The sequence below is a fragment of the Pleurodeles waltl genome, chromosome 4_2, assembly GCF_031143425.1.
Source record: "Pleurodeles waltl isolate 20211129_DDA chromosome 4_2, aPleWal1.hap1.20221129, whole genome shotgun sequence".
Lineage (NCBI taxonomy): Eukaryota > Metazoa > Chordata > Amphibia > Caudata > Salamandridae > Pleurodeles > Pleurodeles waltl.
In genome coordinates, this window is record NC_090443.1 from 835,951,260 (window position 1) to 835,969,121 (window position 17,862).

General features: G+C 41.8%; 1 protein-coding gene across 1 annotated transcript in view; it reads left to right on the plus strand.

The window, feature by feature from the left end:
- Positions 1-17,862, plus strand: part of LOC138293370 (cytochrome P450 2J2-like) — a 244,243-nt gene that overhangs the window by 192,193 nt on the left and 34,188 nt on the right. Inside the window, exons 6-7 of the mRNA XM_069232566.1 lie at positions 3,518-3,659; positions 14,296-14,483. Coding sequence (XP_069088667.1) covers positions 3,518-3,659; positions 14,296-14,483 — 330 coding nt within the window. The remainder of the gene's footprint in view (positions 1-3,517; positions 3,660-14,295; positions 14,484-17,862) is intronic.

Genomic DNA, 17,862 nt, shown 5'->3' on the forward strand with positions numbered 1-17,862 from the left:
ACATCACAGAAATGCTAGGAAAAGTAGTGCTTTTATTCAACGTTTGCAGGGCATTCTGGAGAAATTTTTTTAGGGAATCCTCACAAGCGATACCTCCCTGGACTCCCCTTGATGTCTACTTTTCAGAAATGTCTGGGTTTGATAGGTTTCCCTAAAGGGTTCCTGTTCCCAGGACTAATTAGGACACTCAGCTTAGTTATCATTAACGCCACAATATATTTTGGGATCTTCTCTGTCTCTGGCACTTGGCCTACCCACACAAGTGAGTTACCATTTTTATCGGGTGACTTGGGGGAATGGTGGGTGGAAGGAAGTTTGTGGCTCCACTTAGATTTCGGAACTTTGCATCGCTGAAATGTGAGGAAAAAGTGCTTTTAGCCAACTTTTGAGGTTTGCAAAGGATTCTGGGTGACAGAACCTGGCAAGAGCCCCATTCTGGTTTTCCCTTGGTGTCTAGTTTGAAAAAATATATATGTTTGCTAGGTTTCCCTAGGTGCCGGCTGAGCTAGAGGCCAAAATCCACAGCTAGGCACTTTGCCAAAAACACATCCGTTTTTATTGGAAAAGTGTGATGTGTCCACGTTGTGTGTTGGGGCATTACCTGACACGGGCGCTAGGCCTACCCACACAAGTGAGGTACCTTTTTTGTCAGGAGACTTAGGGGAATGCTGGTTAGAAGGACGTTTGTGGCTCCCCTCTGATTCCAGAACTAACGACTAACATCGCTAAAATGTGAGGAAAATGTTTTTAGACAAATTTTGACGTTTGAGGCGGGCACTAGGCCTAACCACACAAGTGAGGTACCATTTTTATCGGGAGACTTGAAAGAACACATAGTAGAAGAACAAGTCTTATTACCATTTGTCTTCTCTACATTTATGACTTCCAATTGTAAGACAGTGTGTAAGAAATAAGTGAGAGGTGGGGGGTTTGGAATTGGGCCACAATAGCACTGGATAAAAAAATTGGATTTCCTCAGTAATATAATCTCTGTTTTGTCGGTATTACACTTAAGGTGACTTGCTGCATCCACCGAATGACTTCAGTCAAACATTTTTTAAAGATTATTCCAGAGCTGATAGTCTTTATCCAGTGACAAGATCAGTTGAGTGTCATTGGCATATGAAGTGACTACAATACCAAAGGAGGTAATCAGTGAGATCAGGGAGGCCCTGTAAATGTTAAATAGCGCAGGGGTAAGTGAGGAGCCTTGATGAACCCCTGAAGTGATAGTCTTTTTGGGAGAGAAAAAGGATCCTAACATAACCATTTGACTGTGTTCTGAGAGGAAGGATTTAATCCAAGACAGCGTGAGTAGGGAGATTCAGCAATCCTTGACACATTGCAGCAGGATGTCATGCAAGATGTTAAAATGTTGCTGAAAGATCTAATAAAAGCATTACTTCATTTTTTCCTACATCTAACATGAATTGTAACATATCCACTACTTCCAACAGCACTGATTCTGCAGATTGCTTAGAATGTAAGATAGTAGCATTCTCCAGAAACTTGGTTAGTTGTTCATGAACACATTTTTCAATGATTTTGCCTAAAACCGTGGGATCTGCTAATTGTTTTTTCTGTAGTGGTCTAACTACTGCTAATTTCCAGTCTTTTAGAACCTCAGAGGGGCCAATGAAGTTTTCAAAAGTTCATTAATTACTGGGTTTATACAATCAGCAACTTTATGGAGCATGCAGGGCAGGTAGAGGTTATGCTGGGATCCTGACTTGCAGGCTAAAATAGCCTGACGTGATTGTGATAGTGAGATTCTTTGAAAGGTTGTCAATGATGCTTCTATCAGGACGTGTTTCCTGTTAAAATCTTCTTCAAAGGGGAGTTAATTCTAAACTCCTGTTGAATACAATTTAGGAGGGGTGATCTCCCTAAAAATTGCTTTTGGTTGTAGAAATGATTTAGCAATATTAACAATTGTTTTTTGGTTGCATTGGGCTTTGTCAATCTAGGCGGAGAAATACATCTTTTTTGCTATTTTAATCTGACCATGATACATTTTCAAGGACTTTCTAAATTTGAAAAAATCTTCAGCAGTGTGGTCTCTCTGCCATTTTTGTTCAAGTTGCTTGCAGTTAAAATGTAGCTCCAATAGGGTCTGCGTATACCATGGGGCTGAAGATTGAGACTTTGGTTTGTTCTTGGAACAAATTACTGGGGCTCATTTAATAAAGGATTGAGTAATCCAATTGGTAAAAGTTGCAACATCCTCAGCAAGATTACCTGACAGAGTGGGGGTAGAGGGAGATAGATCCATAACCAAATTTGGATCTGATCGTAATGTTTCCCATTGCCAGAGAGTATGGGGACCTGACACTGACAAAGGGGGAAAAGATCTGGCTTATTCCTATAGTATTTTGAACGGAATCAACATGTAGTCAGACCACGCCTGTCTAATCGGGGTTCAGTAACCATGATGGGGTTATTAGAGCAGACTCCATCCAGTTGTTTCCTCAATCCTTCTATTCCTAATGCCTGGATGCACCAGTTGCCATCTTCCCATGTATTAATGTTGCTTGAACTGGCTCAAGCCACCTGATGCAATGGACAGTCAGTGGGAACGCACATGCAGGGAAAGGTCATCAGAGCAACTGACCTTTTTCATTGCCTAGGGACAGAGAGCAGTGCCAAATCTTGTTTGTTTCGTGACCCAGCTTTTAGTTTGCAGTCAATAGATGGACTCAGTAGAGAAAGTTGACTGAGCTCCACAGAGACTGCCTAGGAAGATTCACAAGGATACACTATTCTTTACCTTTAGGTTTTTCTTTTGACTCCTGGAAGCTAGACCACACCTTAAGGGTGCTATCACAAGAAATGAATTAGGTGTCATGTGGGCTGTTGTAAGGAACAGTGGTATGTTTCACTGCTGATTTTTAGCACTCCATGTGAGTGGATGTGTTTTCCAGCTGCTAACATCATATGCTTCTCTCCAGAGCTCCTGTTCCTGTCATCTTTTGCTTCTCTTCCCCCTGGTTCTCATGGTTCTCCCTCTCACCTTGGGGCTTCAAGCTCCCCACCCACGCTTGTGTTGCTCTTTCTCATGTGTGGGCTTCACTGCCCCCCGGTCCCTATGTTGCTCTTTCTCAACCATATTCTTCTACTTTTGCCCCGTTTTCTCCCTTATGTGCTTCTCCCAACCCTTTATGTTGCTCACCCTGCCGTCTGTTTTGCTTCACCCTCTACCTGTTTCCCCTGCCCGGTTCTCTGTTGAAAGAATTAAAAAACTAAAATAAGCTCTAAAGTTAGTTATTCTTTTATTTATCAATTCATCTCAGATTGGTAAACAAAAAAAGACACGTGTGATTTTGTAAGAGCTCGCATGCACTGGGCTCAAAATGACAAGACTGCGCTGTAATTCCTTTTGCCTTTTTTCTTCTTGCGGCACAGCTTAAACTATTGGCCTTGTCAGTGCATGATTATGAAATTGTTGTTTTAGGTAATAAAAAAATCTTTCTTTTCCAAACAGTCTGGAGGTAATAAAAAATGTGTCTTCTCCAAACAGTTTAAGGGTGATCCTAGCTCAAATTTTGATGAAGAAAATTTGGTACATTGCGCCATGGATCTGCTCTTTGCAGGCACCGCAACAACTTCAACCACTTTGCGCTGGGCAATTCTGTACATGGCAGTATACACAGAAATTCAAGGTAATGTTAATCAGAATTAAGAAAGAGATCACACATTTTATCAAGGTATTTTACTGTAAGTAGTTTTCTGAAAAAGACGTTACTTCGCAGGCAATGTTATTGGAAAAAACTAACTAAAAAGACTTGAGAAGACAAAAGATGGGAACTCAAGAAAAGAGATTAAAAAATGATAAAAACTGATTAAAATATATTTATTGAAAGTTATTTAGAGGGCTGTAAATACCCTGAACAAAGATTGAACCATTGCTACAGCGTTGTATATGTGCATTCTCAAGTTTTAGTTATTTTCTGCTACATTTTCATGAGAATAATAGTTAAGCAAATGGTTTGTTAAGAAAGGAATTGTTTTGGATTGTGCATATTTTCCTTGCCAGCACCAAATACATCAATGTGTGTAAGATCACAGACAACCTAGCTATCAAACCCCTAGTACTATAACATATAATGCATGTTCATATTGTAGCCAGCATTGTTTCTTTAGGCTGCTAACTGCATGAAAGTTAAATGTAAAAAACCAGCAAAGGGGCAGGAGAGTCCAGCTTCATGATCAACCACCAACTCACTATACAAAGCCAGACCAGTCCCATCTTCAAGCACTCATGTACACCTCCACTATACATTGCTGTTTGTGTCCCACCAACTTAACTCACACACTGATCAACAGTGATATAGAGGAACCTACATTTTGAAATGCATTGGTGATTTCTTTCCTCAGCCTGGTGAAAATGTGTTTTAAGTTCAACATGTACAATCTTACATTAAACATAAACATTTCAGAACTTTGCAACTGTCAATGCAGATTTTCTTATTATTGAAATGAAAGAAGATCCTATAGGCAAGTATTATGCTGTCTGTATTACCACTGTGGAATACAGGAGCCAGTAAACAACTACTTTTCCCAAACAACCCAGTGAAAGAAAACAGTCAATAAAATATCAAGATTAATAGCTAATCCCCATAAAGCAACTTCCCTAAACTGTCTGGTTGAGCCTGCAAGCCGTCTTTTTATTCTAGCCTGGCTTTAAAAATAATGCTACAAAAAATATCAATTCAGCCTCCTCCAGAAGTAACAAAACCACCGACAACCAGATAGGTCCAGGAAATCTTCACATTCATCCTGTAGATGATGGAACAGGAGTTGGTAACAAAACCAATCACATAGTTATCCACAAAAATACAAGACAGGGAGCCATGCCTTCAATGGAGCTCTGTGGAGGAGGTATTCTCATACAACACATGATTTCGGATGGTCTGGAAACCATTGGTATTCAGGATTGGTAAAATTATTCTCTGGCCTTCTAGAAATTGTGAAAAATAACTTTGAAGGTTTAAAGAGTCTCTTTAATTTACACTGAGAGGCACATCATCAGCAGGCTTGTTTTGTACCAAGGTTCTGCAATAAATTTTGCACCTTGATGCCCAGTCAGCATTTTTCACAGATGTATGTTTCAACAGGGTAACTGATGTCCTTTTTCTTGTTTGCCCGTACCCGATGTAGGGTTCTTAATTTCACTTTAGTAATGGTGCTTCCCACATACATTTCTTGTATATGTTCTCAGTTATATACACCACATGACCTATTACATAGGTAATCTTTTCACTGATCTTTCTTTCTCTCCCATTAGGTATTTCATAATATATTTGAGTAACACCATGTAGGCACGCCTTGCACTTCTAATATTTCAAAAAATCTTTCTTCTCAGTTTCAAACTTGCTACTTGTTCTGGGGTCCCTATCTGTTTTTATGTAGATTCTTGTTAATATGTCACCAGGGATGCCACCTTTCTATAATTTACATGTGGTTGTGGATCCAGGTATTTCTTTACGTTGTCATCCATCAGGATATGTGGTATTGGTATAATTCCCTGGTGTGAGGTGCGGAAATCTATGAGGAATTTGCAGGTCCTATCAGATCATGTTCCCAGATTCCTTTTTCCTATGACTGCCCTTGTATTAAACTCCTCTCTGTTTTTTGGTTGTGGCTGGATCAGGGTGCCTTGTAATGCTGTTTTCTGGTATACCTGTCATAAAATTGTTTAGTCATCTGAATGGCTTATCAAAATCCCCATTTCTAGAGCACTGTCGTCAGGCTCTCATCAAATACCAATGTAGGATGCTCCATTTTAGTGCCCGTGGGTGACCACCATTGGCATGCATGATGCTGCAACTGTGGTTTTTTTGTTTATCCTCGTGGAGCTCTCATCACCCTTTAGGTATATTGTGATGTCATGATAGTTGAGTGCACTAACACTGATACAGTATGTTAGTTTCAAGCTCATTACTATTCGGTTCCAGTATATTTTCCAACAGTTCTTCCTCTCAGTCCAGATTATTAAGAGGGTGTCATTTAATCTGGTCCATAACACAATGTGTTCCATCATGAAGTGGTTCTCTGCTGACTTTGCTAGCTCCTATCATTATTTAATCAGATTTGCATATGTGGGGAAAAATGAAGTGCAGATAGCAGTACCCTTCATTTGCAGATAGACGGCCCAATTGAATATAAATAAAAGTTACTTCAGACAGTACACCAGCATTGTGAGGACCATGATTGTGTGCTCCAGGTAACTAACTGATCGTTGTACTTAGAAAATATCTACAGGCATTGATGCCATATGAATGCTGAAAGGAAGTTTAGAATAAAACACCATATAAGGCTACCATAAAGATATGTCTCTCAGGTGTTGCAGTAGGGTTACAGCATGCTCAAACCAGAAAAATTCCAAGAACCCTAAAATATTTCCCAGTAAAGATCTTGTTGAGCAGACTTTGGACTTGCAGTAGAAAGTATATTGGCAGGGGTTACTGTGTGTTGTTTCTTCAGATATTGTTATTATTCTTGGTCCAACAGTCCATCTTCACTCCATTTCAACCCCATTAGAACATATTCTTGCTGTATTTTATTCGTGGAGTTAGGTGAAAGTTTTTTTGTAGCAGGTAATTCAAAATGCTGCCACTCATATCATTTTGTACATCCCTAAGCATAATTCATGTCTGACTCATTGAAAACCTTACATTGGCTTTCCATTAACGTTTGCTGTTCAAGACTGTGTTGTGTAGTCCACAAAGCTGTTCATAAGCAGGACCCAGTTTCATCATAGGTAAATTTGCCTGGCATATCCCTAGATATAGTCTTAGATATGGCCACCTGCATGATGCAAGTATTCTCATTATTAAGTGCAGTAGACTAGAGGGCAGATCTTTGTCTTATCTGGCAGCAAAGCTTTGGGGTTTCCTTATTTTGAACATCAAAACAAATAGTTAATCATCTCTTGCCTAAATAAATTTAGACTTGTCTGGTCCAGAATAAGGTATAATTATCTTGACGTCTCTGTCTATTCTCCTAGGTCAGCTATGTAGCGTTAAGCTGCCTTAGGAATTTAGTGTGCTTTAGAAGCTTTTTTTCATTCATTTGTTCATTCGTTCATTCATTCATCCTTGTATATTGAGGAGTCTATTATCCTCCTTGATCTTCAGTGCTGTTTCCTTTATTACTGTTTCTCCCCCTTTGTCACATATTTTTCATGATGATGGCAGTTATACTGGTTTATGTGTATATTTTCTCTGCATGTGTGTGTGATTGTGTGAATGTGTGTCTTCTTTTTAGAATAGAGGCCAGAAGGCACAGTAATGTGCTGTTAAACAGGTCAAGAAGCACAAACATGTGCTGTTGTCATGACCTGTAGTAGAACCTCCTGCTTGAACTTAATGCCTTTTACTTGTGAAAACATTAGTGACGATGGAACCTATTTATAGTGTGAGTATGGAAGTAGTGTCATAAACATGATGTGTATCCAGGGTTAGGGACTAGAGCCCTCTGCACAAACACAAATTTTCAGTTCTATGTTTTCAAATTTTAAATAATCACAAATACTGAGTTTTAAATCCAAATATGTAATATGGATGCTGATTCAAACCTGTGCCTACCCTTGAGCTTGCGTCCACGTACTTTCTTATGAACAGGTACTATGCAAAACACTCTGAAGCAGGGAAGAAGGGTGGGGAAAGGAGATACACTGAAGCAGCCTTGCAGACATCAGAGGAACCACCACACATCTGTGCTCGTCCACCACCTATGGTGAGACACAGATATTAAATACAGTGATATTAGGAGCACCACAGTGCATAATAAAGTGTGGTGCTTGTTGTACTCACCCCTTTAGGTTGAGGGTGAGCTGTCATTATTAGCGTAAGTAAACTCCTGTGATAAACTTAGAGAGGATGGGGAGGAGAGCACTCCAGGTACTTGTAAGCAAGATTGGTAGAAACAAGTTGCTGCAATGTAGTTGAAATACAAGCAAGTAGACACCAAAGAGAACAACAAAACAATTACGGTGCATACAGATGGGGAGCTGAGTGCATAATAGTACAACAGTAGGGAAACCGAACCAAATGGACATTGGCCCGGCAAAGAGTTCTGTGTGGCACTGGGTTATATTCGATCCCTTCACACCTTAACCTGGAAGTGCTACTGCCAGTCAACTGGCATTGAGAAAGGTTACTTAATTCAGCTTATCCACAGATATCATGATGGAATGAAAATGACGGTAACTCTGTGCTGGCACTTATCAATGTTTCTTAAAATGTGTTATGGGTTTCCATAGTCTCTATATCTTTTTTATATACCATTTGCAACTGGGTTTCTCCAATGATCAAGACGGTCATGAAACTGCAACAGTACCCTGATTCCCTGGGCTTGGTAGGAAAGCATTGATTGAATTTCTTCACTAGCCATGGAGCATTTACAAATGATGCAGGTTCCCAAGATTGGTCAGGCGGTCCATATCCCTTCCAGTCTATCAGGTATTGTAGATGACTTCAGTTTATCCCAGAGTCAATAATTGCTTTTATTTCTTATTCTGTAGCTTCTTATTGGATTACAGGAGGTGTAGGAAAAGCTATTCAAAATGGAATCTAGAACATGGGTTTTTAATAAGGAACCATGTGAAACAGAGTACAAATGCCAATTGCAGGGTATTCGCAGCTGTGCAGTTACTGGATCCATCATCTTGGAAATGAGAGAAGGAGCTACAAATCTGGGTTTGAGCTTTCCATGATATCCAGGCTAGCAAAACAACTATTTGGCTAACCATACAGGATCTCCTTCTTTATAACTTGGGGCAGGTGAGCGATCTACATATGCAAACGTTTTGTAAGCTGCCTTTTCTTTTTGGAGATGATTAACAGTGTCTGTATAGCTGTGTCTTAGGCCCTCATTATGAACATGGCGGTCCGGACCGCCATGCTGGAGTCGGCAGAAATTACCGCCACTGGCATGGCGGACCGGACCGCCATATAATATGCATGTAGAGGCAGCCTGCAAGCAGCGCTGGCCACTGGAAAATTAAAGTGTGTTCCCCCAGCTTTTCCCTGGCGGTTTAGGCCGCCAGGGAAAGGCTGGCGGAATGGTTGCCCCGGGGCCCCCGTGCACAGCCCCGTCGCGCAATCGGGCAGTGATATACTCAACAGGTGCTGTTGCACCCGCCGCACTGCTACATTGCCGACGGCTCCATGTGGAGCCATCGGAAATGTACAGGCCCAGCGGAATGTTGTTTATTGGGCCGGCGGGGTCTTCAACGTGCTGGCAGTCGTTGTTTCGACCGCCAGCACCGAACCCGCCGAGTTCGTAATGAGGGCCTTAAGGTCTAGATTAAGACATTTTCTGAGAAAACTGATGCTTCTGGTAGTTGTGAAGGATGCATTTGCACATTGAATCTGTAAGTTAAAAAAATTGAATTATTTTTAATGAATAGTGTAGAGTTATTATACATAAATTCAGCCTACAGAATCCCTGGGCCCAGTCACTTTATATTGGGTTATAAAACACTTAGGAAATTGTTCAGAAATTTGATTCACTCTGTCTGTCCATCAGTTCCTAGCTCCTGAAGATGTTGGCTTTGATACCCAAAACTGACTTTCAAACTGTCCGGAATTTTCATGTGAACTGAGAGCCTCAATTGGAAACAATAGTACTATGCAGCCCATGTAAATCTATATACTTCATGAAGTGGGACATAGACATGTGGCTAATGGTATAAAAGGCACTAATTTAGTGCATAAATGTTTTACTAATCTTAAAACTGTGAATGACTCAGAAGCTGCTAAATGAACAATGAAGTCCATTGGTGTAATATTCCATGGTCCTTGAGGAGTAGGAAAAAGTTGCAACAATCCTATAGGTATTTTATGGCTTTAGATCAATTACCAGTGGCTGATAGTAATTCAACCATTTTATCCATCACTTTTTGTATACTTGAGTATATTATGGCTGCTCATGGCTTATAGACAAATGTTATAAGTTGATACAAAGCGATTTACCATTTCATGGAACTGGTTCCACCAAAAATAGTGGGTTTAAAAATCTTCTGTGCGTCAGATTTATAGGTGATCTGCCATTGGACTATCATGATGTCATTGTAAAAACCCATTCTGTAGCTTTATTGTAGGAACATATAAACTATCTAGATGAAATAACAGTAATTTCTGTATATTTTTCATTCAGAATTAACTGTTTTTTTTATCCAATTTGTCTTATTTATCAAAGTCATTGCCATCTTAAAGCCATCCATAAAAGTGTCAGGTGATGGAAACCTTCATTGAATTACTGAAATATTAAGAAGAGGTTCAGCCTCTTCTGTAGTGGTACTAGTCCTTAATAAAGCATCTGCCTTGTCAGTGCCTTTGGTAATGCGTTTTTGGTTTCCATAGTGTCCATGTCTTTTTCATATATCACCTGTATCCGGCTGGTGCAATGTTCCTCCGCTGATGAAGTAGGTGACACTTCCTTTAATCCTGACACATTCCATCATCATCCAAAATTAGTGATTAGTTAAAAATCACAGTATCAGATTATTGATACTCTAATAGTAAATCATTACATTTACAAAACAGCAAATGTTGGACCTCCTTAAAACCTAGATCAAGAACTGAGCAACACCATCCACAGCATAGGTCAGATGAGGGCTCAGGAAAGGAGCTGCAGAGGAGAGCAGAAATGGCTAGTCAGGGCCTTAAGTAAAGTATATTGTAAAATGAGTTGGAGATCCTGGTAGCAGAATGTGTGGCCAGCAACAAAACACTTTTTGGCAAATCCTCACTCATTGTGTCTGAAGCCATGAAGTTTCACATATGGTAAAGAAACCAGAAGTGGGTAAATGTAATCGAAGTGACCACCTGGAACATTAATGAAATCCTTCGAAGGTGGCATGACCTGTACTCCTGGACAAAAGAGAAGGCCGCCAGGAGAAAGGAGGCTTCTAGACTGGAGGGGACCTCTCTACTTAGCTACAACCAACACTACTAATGGAGACAATATAAACAACGCTTGTGCCTGAGACAGTGAACCACAAGCATCTGCAGCACCACCAGAAGGTCATTGTCTGTAGACCTTGCTCTCCTGCACAAATACCACTTTTTATCCAACAAAACACATTCCCTTTCCCGTAGATGATGTGCCAAATCCGACAGAAGTCACCAAAATGTAAGGAAATCATTTGCAGAAAAATACACTTAGTGGAACAACAACAAACACTACCCCTTCGGCACAAACTTCTGAAACTGACAGCAGAGTGCAACATCAAGGTAGCATGCCACAGAACCCAACTGGTGCATAGTGAGGACCCCAAGCACAGGTTGCTTCATAATCATGCCTAATCCTCCAAGACTCTTAATATGGGACATAACTACTTAGAAGAAGGGTGCATATTTTTAAGGAGTATGGGGTGGTTTCCCTATTAGAGACCAATTCCTGGTATTGTCGAAATCCAGGTTAGGAATGGAGTGCCATCAATTGTTACCCACGCAACAGCTAGGAAGTAATGTGGATGCACAGCAAACTGACGTCAGCAAACGTTTCACTTCCAGGTCAGCCAGCATGAACTCCCTCGCCAAGGCTGTTGCAGCTCTTGGTGACACGTTAGATGATGAAAGAATGACACAAAATCGCCAGCCTCGGCATGTGTATTTGCATGTATTAGGGGATGTGGGAGATTTGTGGAGGAACTAGTCACAGCCTCCAGTTTCCTTCCTCACTGTATAATGAACATCCAGAATGAGATGGCACAGTGCGGCCATTACTCTGCTAAGGATCAGATGACAACCACCCCGGAAGTGCTCCAAACCCTTGAAATGTGTTCTGGGGAACTACCACCACACAGGAGAGCAAGGCATCACTGAGTTTAAGCAATATGTCAGTGATTGAGGTCCATATTGCACACAACCTCGATGTTGAAAGAGTTCTGGTTCTTGCAATTTTCACAGAGCTGTTCAGTGGCAGATGAAGGACAAATGAGAACCTGTCTCTCTTACACATCATACACCTTAGAAATTCACAATTATGCAACTTGATGTCCTGAATTTCCTGAAAGTTGTTTGGAAGGTAAATATGAATGTTAATCTTAGCCAACAATGTGTTATATTTTTATGTTTGCATATAGTATTTGTGTAGTGTGAATCTAGCCAAAAGGCAGCGGAGCGTTGTACATGCTGAAAGGTGCATAAAGAGGAGAAAAAGCTATGTTGTGAATGTTTACTGCATTGTGACATAGTATTCTTTAGAGAGGTGAATCTTCAACTCTTTCCTAAATTGGAGCAGTGTTGGGGTGATCCTGATGGAACAGGGATGTTGTTACAGGTCCTGGATACATAGATGAAAAAGGTCTGCTGTTTTTGTATTTTTGTATTTTTTACAACTCTCGGTCTGCAGTCTGATGTCCTTGCTGCGGTGTGCTGCTGTCTATCGGAGAAGGTGAGCATGTCTGCAAAATAAGTGGGGGTCGGGATATGATAGCCTTGTAAATGAGGCAGCTGCTTTGGGAGATGGGGCAAGCCGGCAAAGGGAACCAATGGAGTTCCATTAAGATGGGTATGATGTGATCATATTCCTTAAGTCTGAAGGCCCTGGTGGAGAGCATTACTACCACCCAAATGCAAGAGTACAAGGTGTTGAATAACACTCCTGAAGTCACTTTCTGGAAGGAGAGGTCTGACTTCTTTTAAAATAGAATGGATTGACTCTCGTTAGAATAGAGAACTTCTTCCAGACTGTCTTGTTTTTTTAACAGTGTGTTCCTTGAGGGTGAGGTTGGTGTCCAGGATGAATCCAAGTGACTTGGCATTCGGTGAAACTTGAAATTCGAAGCTGTCAAGGTTTGTGACATTGAGACAGGCTTGTACTCTATCTTGTTTTCTTGTCCAGAAAATTGTGTGAAAACCTAGACAGTGCTCTCTGTGACACACATCCACCTGTTGCTGTAATGCCCTAATAAATGCCTGATTCAAGGCAGTACAGCAACAGTGACCCTGCACGTGTGGATCTAGCCTCACTACTTTGGGTGTTTCTACCTAGTAGTGGGTGCAGGTCATCAGTGAAGGCTAGAGTTGCTTGCTTAGCCTCTACTTGGAAAATAGCTTCTCCCTCTGTGTCGTCAAAAACTGTGATCCTCACCCTAGATATCGTTCCCTGCCACGTTCTCCTCTGTTGCATTGCCATCAGCCTCCCTCTCTTTGTCATCACATACACTATAGCCATTTTGGAGTGAAAAAACAACCTTGGCCTCCTTTTATATTTTGCACCGGTTTACCCTCTCATGTGTTATGTCATATTACGTTGCGTTGTGTTGTGTTATGTCAATAGGATTTATAGAGTCCCAGCTGCTACCCATGAGAGTTTTCTGATGCTAATCTGAAAGTCACCGGTATACCTTTCTATGGCTTACAGTGATTCGAAAAAATATTTGTTAAGCAGCTTCCTAAATCTGAAATGGTCAGGATTTATCTCAGTGTAAGGAGGTCAAGATGAATAGGAGCCGAGGTGCAGGCAAAGTATGGGATTGGACTCTAAGATGGACGTGATGACAGAATTTACCTTTTCCAGAACCACATAGGAACTGATTTCAGAGAAGTTGGGTAGTAGTTACTAGGACTATAAGGCTCTAGGGTGGGCTTTTTCAAGATGGTGGAAACAATGGCATGCTTCCAGGGCGACGGTATCACGGAAAATGAAATGGTAAATAGCAACTGCAAAACTTCTGTTTTGCGACCCTTCTCAATTTGTAAATGTTTGGTTCATTGCGATTGCAATTCACAACTTGTCAACTGGTTGCTAAATACTTCCATGGAAAAACACAGTTACTTTAGTGATTGATATACAGTGCAGGTGTTCCAGCCAGTTAGCTTCTTAAGGCTAGTGCTTTAATAAAATCATGCAAATTATACAAATAGTGATGTGTGTCACACTGCCCAAAGGTTTTAATGCTAAACGATATGCATCTTTGGTGTCTTTATTTTATGATTCCTTCTGGGTTTGTATGGTTCTAAATGTAATCCTGAAACAATATATCAAGTAATACTTTTGTTGCAGCTAATAGTGATTTCCTTCACCAGATAGTCCTTTGTTCCTGTTATCTTGCTCACTGATTAAATTGTTTTGTTTATCTGTTTTTTCTAAAGTTTTGCCAGCACTGTCTTCCTAATTGCCACATGCCTTTAATTGAGTAAATGTGATTCTCTCTTTTTATTGTATTCTAAGCATTTTTATGTATGCATTTTTGAGTAGGAGGTACTGCTTTTTCAAATGTCTTGTAACTATGTTTTGAAAATTTGAATTATTAAAAGTGAAATATTTGTCATTTTACAGAGAAAGTCCAAGCGGAGATTGATCAGGTGATTGGGCAAAGTAGAAAACCACTGACGGAAAATAGAAAAAGTATGCCATACACCAACGCGGTTATTCATGAAGTGCAGCGTATCAGTAACATTTTACCTGCTGGTGTTCCTAGACATACTAACAGAGATACAACTTTAGGAGGATTCCACCTGCCAAAGGTGACACATATTTAAATATATCCTTTCTGTGCATTTTAGATTATGTTGTTTTGCCTGACACACTTTAATGATGTTCAGTGGAGGTCATCAGTGGAGGGGTACATGACACACCTAGATAATCTGGAACAGTGTTGTGATTTACAGCTTCCCGAGATACATCTGAAGTATGACACATCTGATCAAGTTGACACCATCCATCGGAATTCAGAACTGTTAACTGAACTCTCATTTCAAACCCCTGAATGGTCTCTGCATCTGTTCTTTACTGACACGTCATCATCAGGCTTCCTAGTGAAACCCCAGCACACTGCCCTCAGCTAGAGAGGGATAAAACACAATCATGTTCAAAGTAGATCTGTCTATAGGTTTTCTTAAACTTGTTTTTTTAGCTTTATTTGGAGTTTACCAAGCAGAAAAGTGTGTGTTCCCTAAAATGAATATGTCTACTACCCATGATCTACCCACGCCTTGATTCTGAAGTGAAATATCATTAAGGATTGAGTGTCTCTCTGCACGGTTGAGTGTTTTCAATAAACAACCCACTTTAAAGGGATAATCCGGTTCCGTGCTAAGGTTATAGCTAACACATTACAGGAAAACTATGTACATTTTCAGAAAACAATCAACTGAGGGAGCATCCAATTACTAGTGATGTAATAAACCATAAGAAGCCAATTTTAATATTTTCTGATTCTTAAAAGGGTAACCATGACATCCCTTTATCTGAACAATGTTATGAGTGAAGTTTTACTGTTTTCTGATTATTTGTCCACTAACTGCATTACCTGTCAGGTTGGGGCGTGGGGGTGTGTGTGTATGTGTGTTTGTGTGTGTGTGGAGGGGTATTAGAGAGAGAGAGAGACCTAGAGATAGAGAATACACATGGGTGTAAATTGTCAACAAGGGGTTCAGGTGACATTTACAAACTACGAGGCCAAAAGCCAGTTAGTTTGTAGATGTCACCAGAACCCCGTGGTGGCAATATAAGTCCATATGACATGTTTTTCATGATTTTTATATATTACATCATTTATTAATTGATTATAGTACTCCTTAGAACGATTCAAACTATTTACTGTACGTTGTTTGCCTAAGCCTGCAGTTTTGTCTGTCAGTATCTTAAGAAACGTGTTTTGATGGGGAATAATGTGCTAATTTTTAAAATGTGTTTTATTCAACTATGTGTATTACTACAAATCACATCGGGTTTTGTATGGGTTTCAATGGAGGGATCCGGGGGTCACTCTAGCGGTGCAGGCAGGCACAGGGGGGGGCTTCTCGGGACAGCCACCACCTGGGCAAGGCAGAGGGTCGTCTGGGGGTCACTCCTGCATCAAAGTTTGGTTCCTTCAGGTCCTGGGGGCTGCGGGTGCAGTGTTGGTTCCAGGTGTCAGGTCCCTTGTTACAGGCAGTCGCGGTCAGGGGAGCCTCTGGATTCTCTCTGCAGGTGTCGCTGTGGGGGCTCAGGGGGGTCGTCTCTGGTTACTCACGGGCTCGCAGTTGCCGTGGAGTCCTCCCTGAGGTTTTGGTTTTCTGTAGGTCGGGCCAGGGGCGTCGGGTGCAGAGTGTAGAGTCTCCCGCTTCCGGTGGGAAATGTGAAGTCCTTGGAAGTTGCTTCTTTGTTGCAAAGAAGTAGCTGGTTTTGAACAGGGGCGCTCTTCACTGGAGTTTCTTGGTCCTGTAGTCCAGGGCAGTCCTCTGAGGCTTCAGAGTTTGCTGGTCCCTGTCGGATGCGTCACTGGAGCAGGTTTTCGAAGTTGGAGACAGGCCGGTAGGGCTGGGGCCAAAGCAATTGTCGTCTTCCTCCTTCTATGCAGGCTTGTAGGTCAGCAGTCCTTCTTCTTTCTTCAGGTTGCAGGAATCTGATTTCCTGGGATCTGGGGAGCCCCTAGATACTGAATTTAGGGGTGTGTTTAGGTCTGGGAGGGCAGTAGCCAATGGCTACTGTCCTTGAGGGTGGCTACACCCTCTTTGTGCCTCCTCGCTGTGTGGAGGGGTGCACATCCCTAATCCTATTGTGGGAATCCGCCAAACTCAAGATGGAGGATTTCTCAAGGCAGGGGTCACCTCAGCTCTGGACATCTTAGGGACTGTCCTGACTGGTGGGTGACTCCTCCTTGTTTTTCTCATTATCTCCTCCAGCCTTGCTGCTAAAAGTGGGGGCAGTGGCCGGAGGGGCGGGCATCTCCACTAGCTGGGATGCCCTGGGGCGCTGTAACAAAAGGGGTGAGCCTTTGAGGCTCACCGCCAGGTGTTACAGTTCCTGCAGGGGGAGGTGAGAAGCACCTCCACCCAGTACAGGCTTTGTTCCTGGACACAGAGTGACAAAGGCACTCTCCCCATGTGGCCAGCAACATGTCTGGTGTGTGGCAGGCTGGCAGAAACTGGTCAGCCTACACTAGAAGTCGGGTAGGTATTCAGGGGGCATCTCTAAGATGCCCTCTGGGTGTATTTTACAATAAATTGCTCACTGGCATCAGTGTGCATTTATTGTGCTGAGAAGATTGATTCAAAACTTCCCAGTTTTCAGTGTAGCCATTATGGAACTGTGGAGTTTGTGTGTGACAAACTCCCAGACCATATAATCTTATGACTACCCTGCACTTACAATGTCTAAGGTTTTGCTTAGACACTGTAGGGGCATAGTGCTCATGCACTTATGCCCTCACCTGTGGTATAGTGCACCCTGCCTCAGGGTTGTAAGGCCTGCTAGAGGGGTGACTTACCTATGTCACAGGCAGTGTGAGGTTGGCTTGGCACTCCGAGGGGAGTGCCATGTCGACTTAGTCATTTTCTCTCACCAGCACACACAAGCTGTGAGGCAGTTTACATGTGCTGAGTGAGGGGTCCCCAGGGTGGCATAAGACATGCTGCAGCCCTTAGAGACCTTCCCTGGCATTAGGGCCCTTGGTACCAGGGGTACCAGTTACAAGGGACTTACCTGAGTGCCAGGGTTGTGCCAATTGTGGAGACAAAGGTACAGTTTAGGTAAAGAACACTGGTGCTGTGGCATGGTTAGCAGGGTCCCAGCACACTTTCAAATCATAACTTAGCATCAACAAAGGCAAAAAGTTAGGGGGTAACCATGCCAAGGAGGCATTTCCTTACAAAAGAAAATCAAAATTTGTATATATAGGGACGTGAAGGATTCGCAACCCCTCCCGATCTCGTGCTCAGATCTGATTGTCTGATAACACTTCAACAAGTGAAGTGCTGTCAGCCATCCTTCAGACTCAGCTAAAGCCAAGTCCCAAAAAATAAAGAAAAAATAAAGAAAAGGGGCAGGGTACGAGCACCCTGACCACTTAGCTCTGGTGGTGGGGTCCCACAGGGCTAAAAAGCATTTTTTTTTTTATGGAGAGGGTTGCAGTGGGTCCGC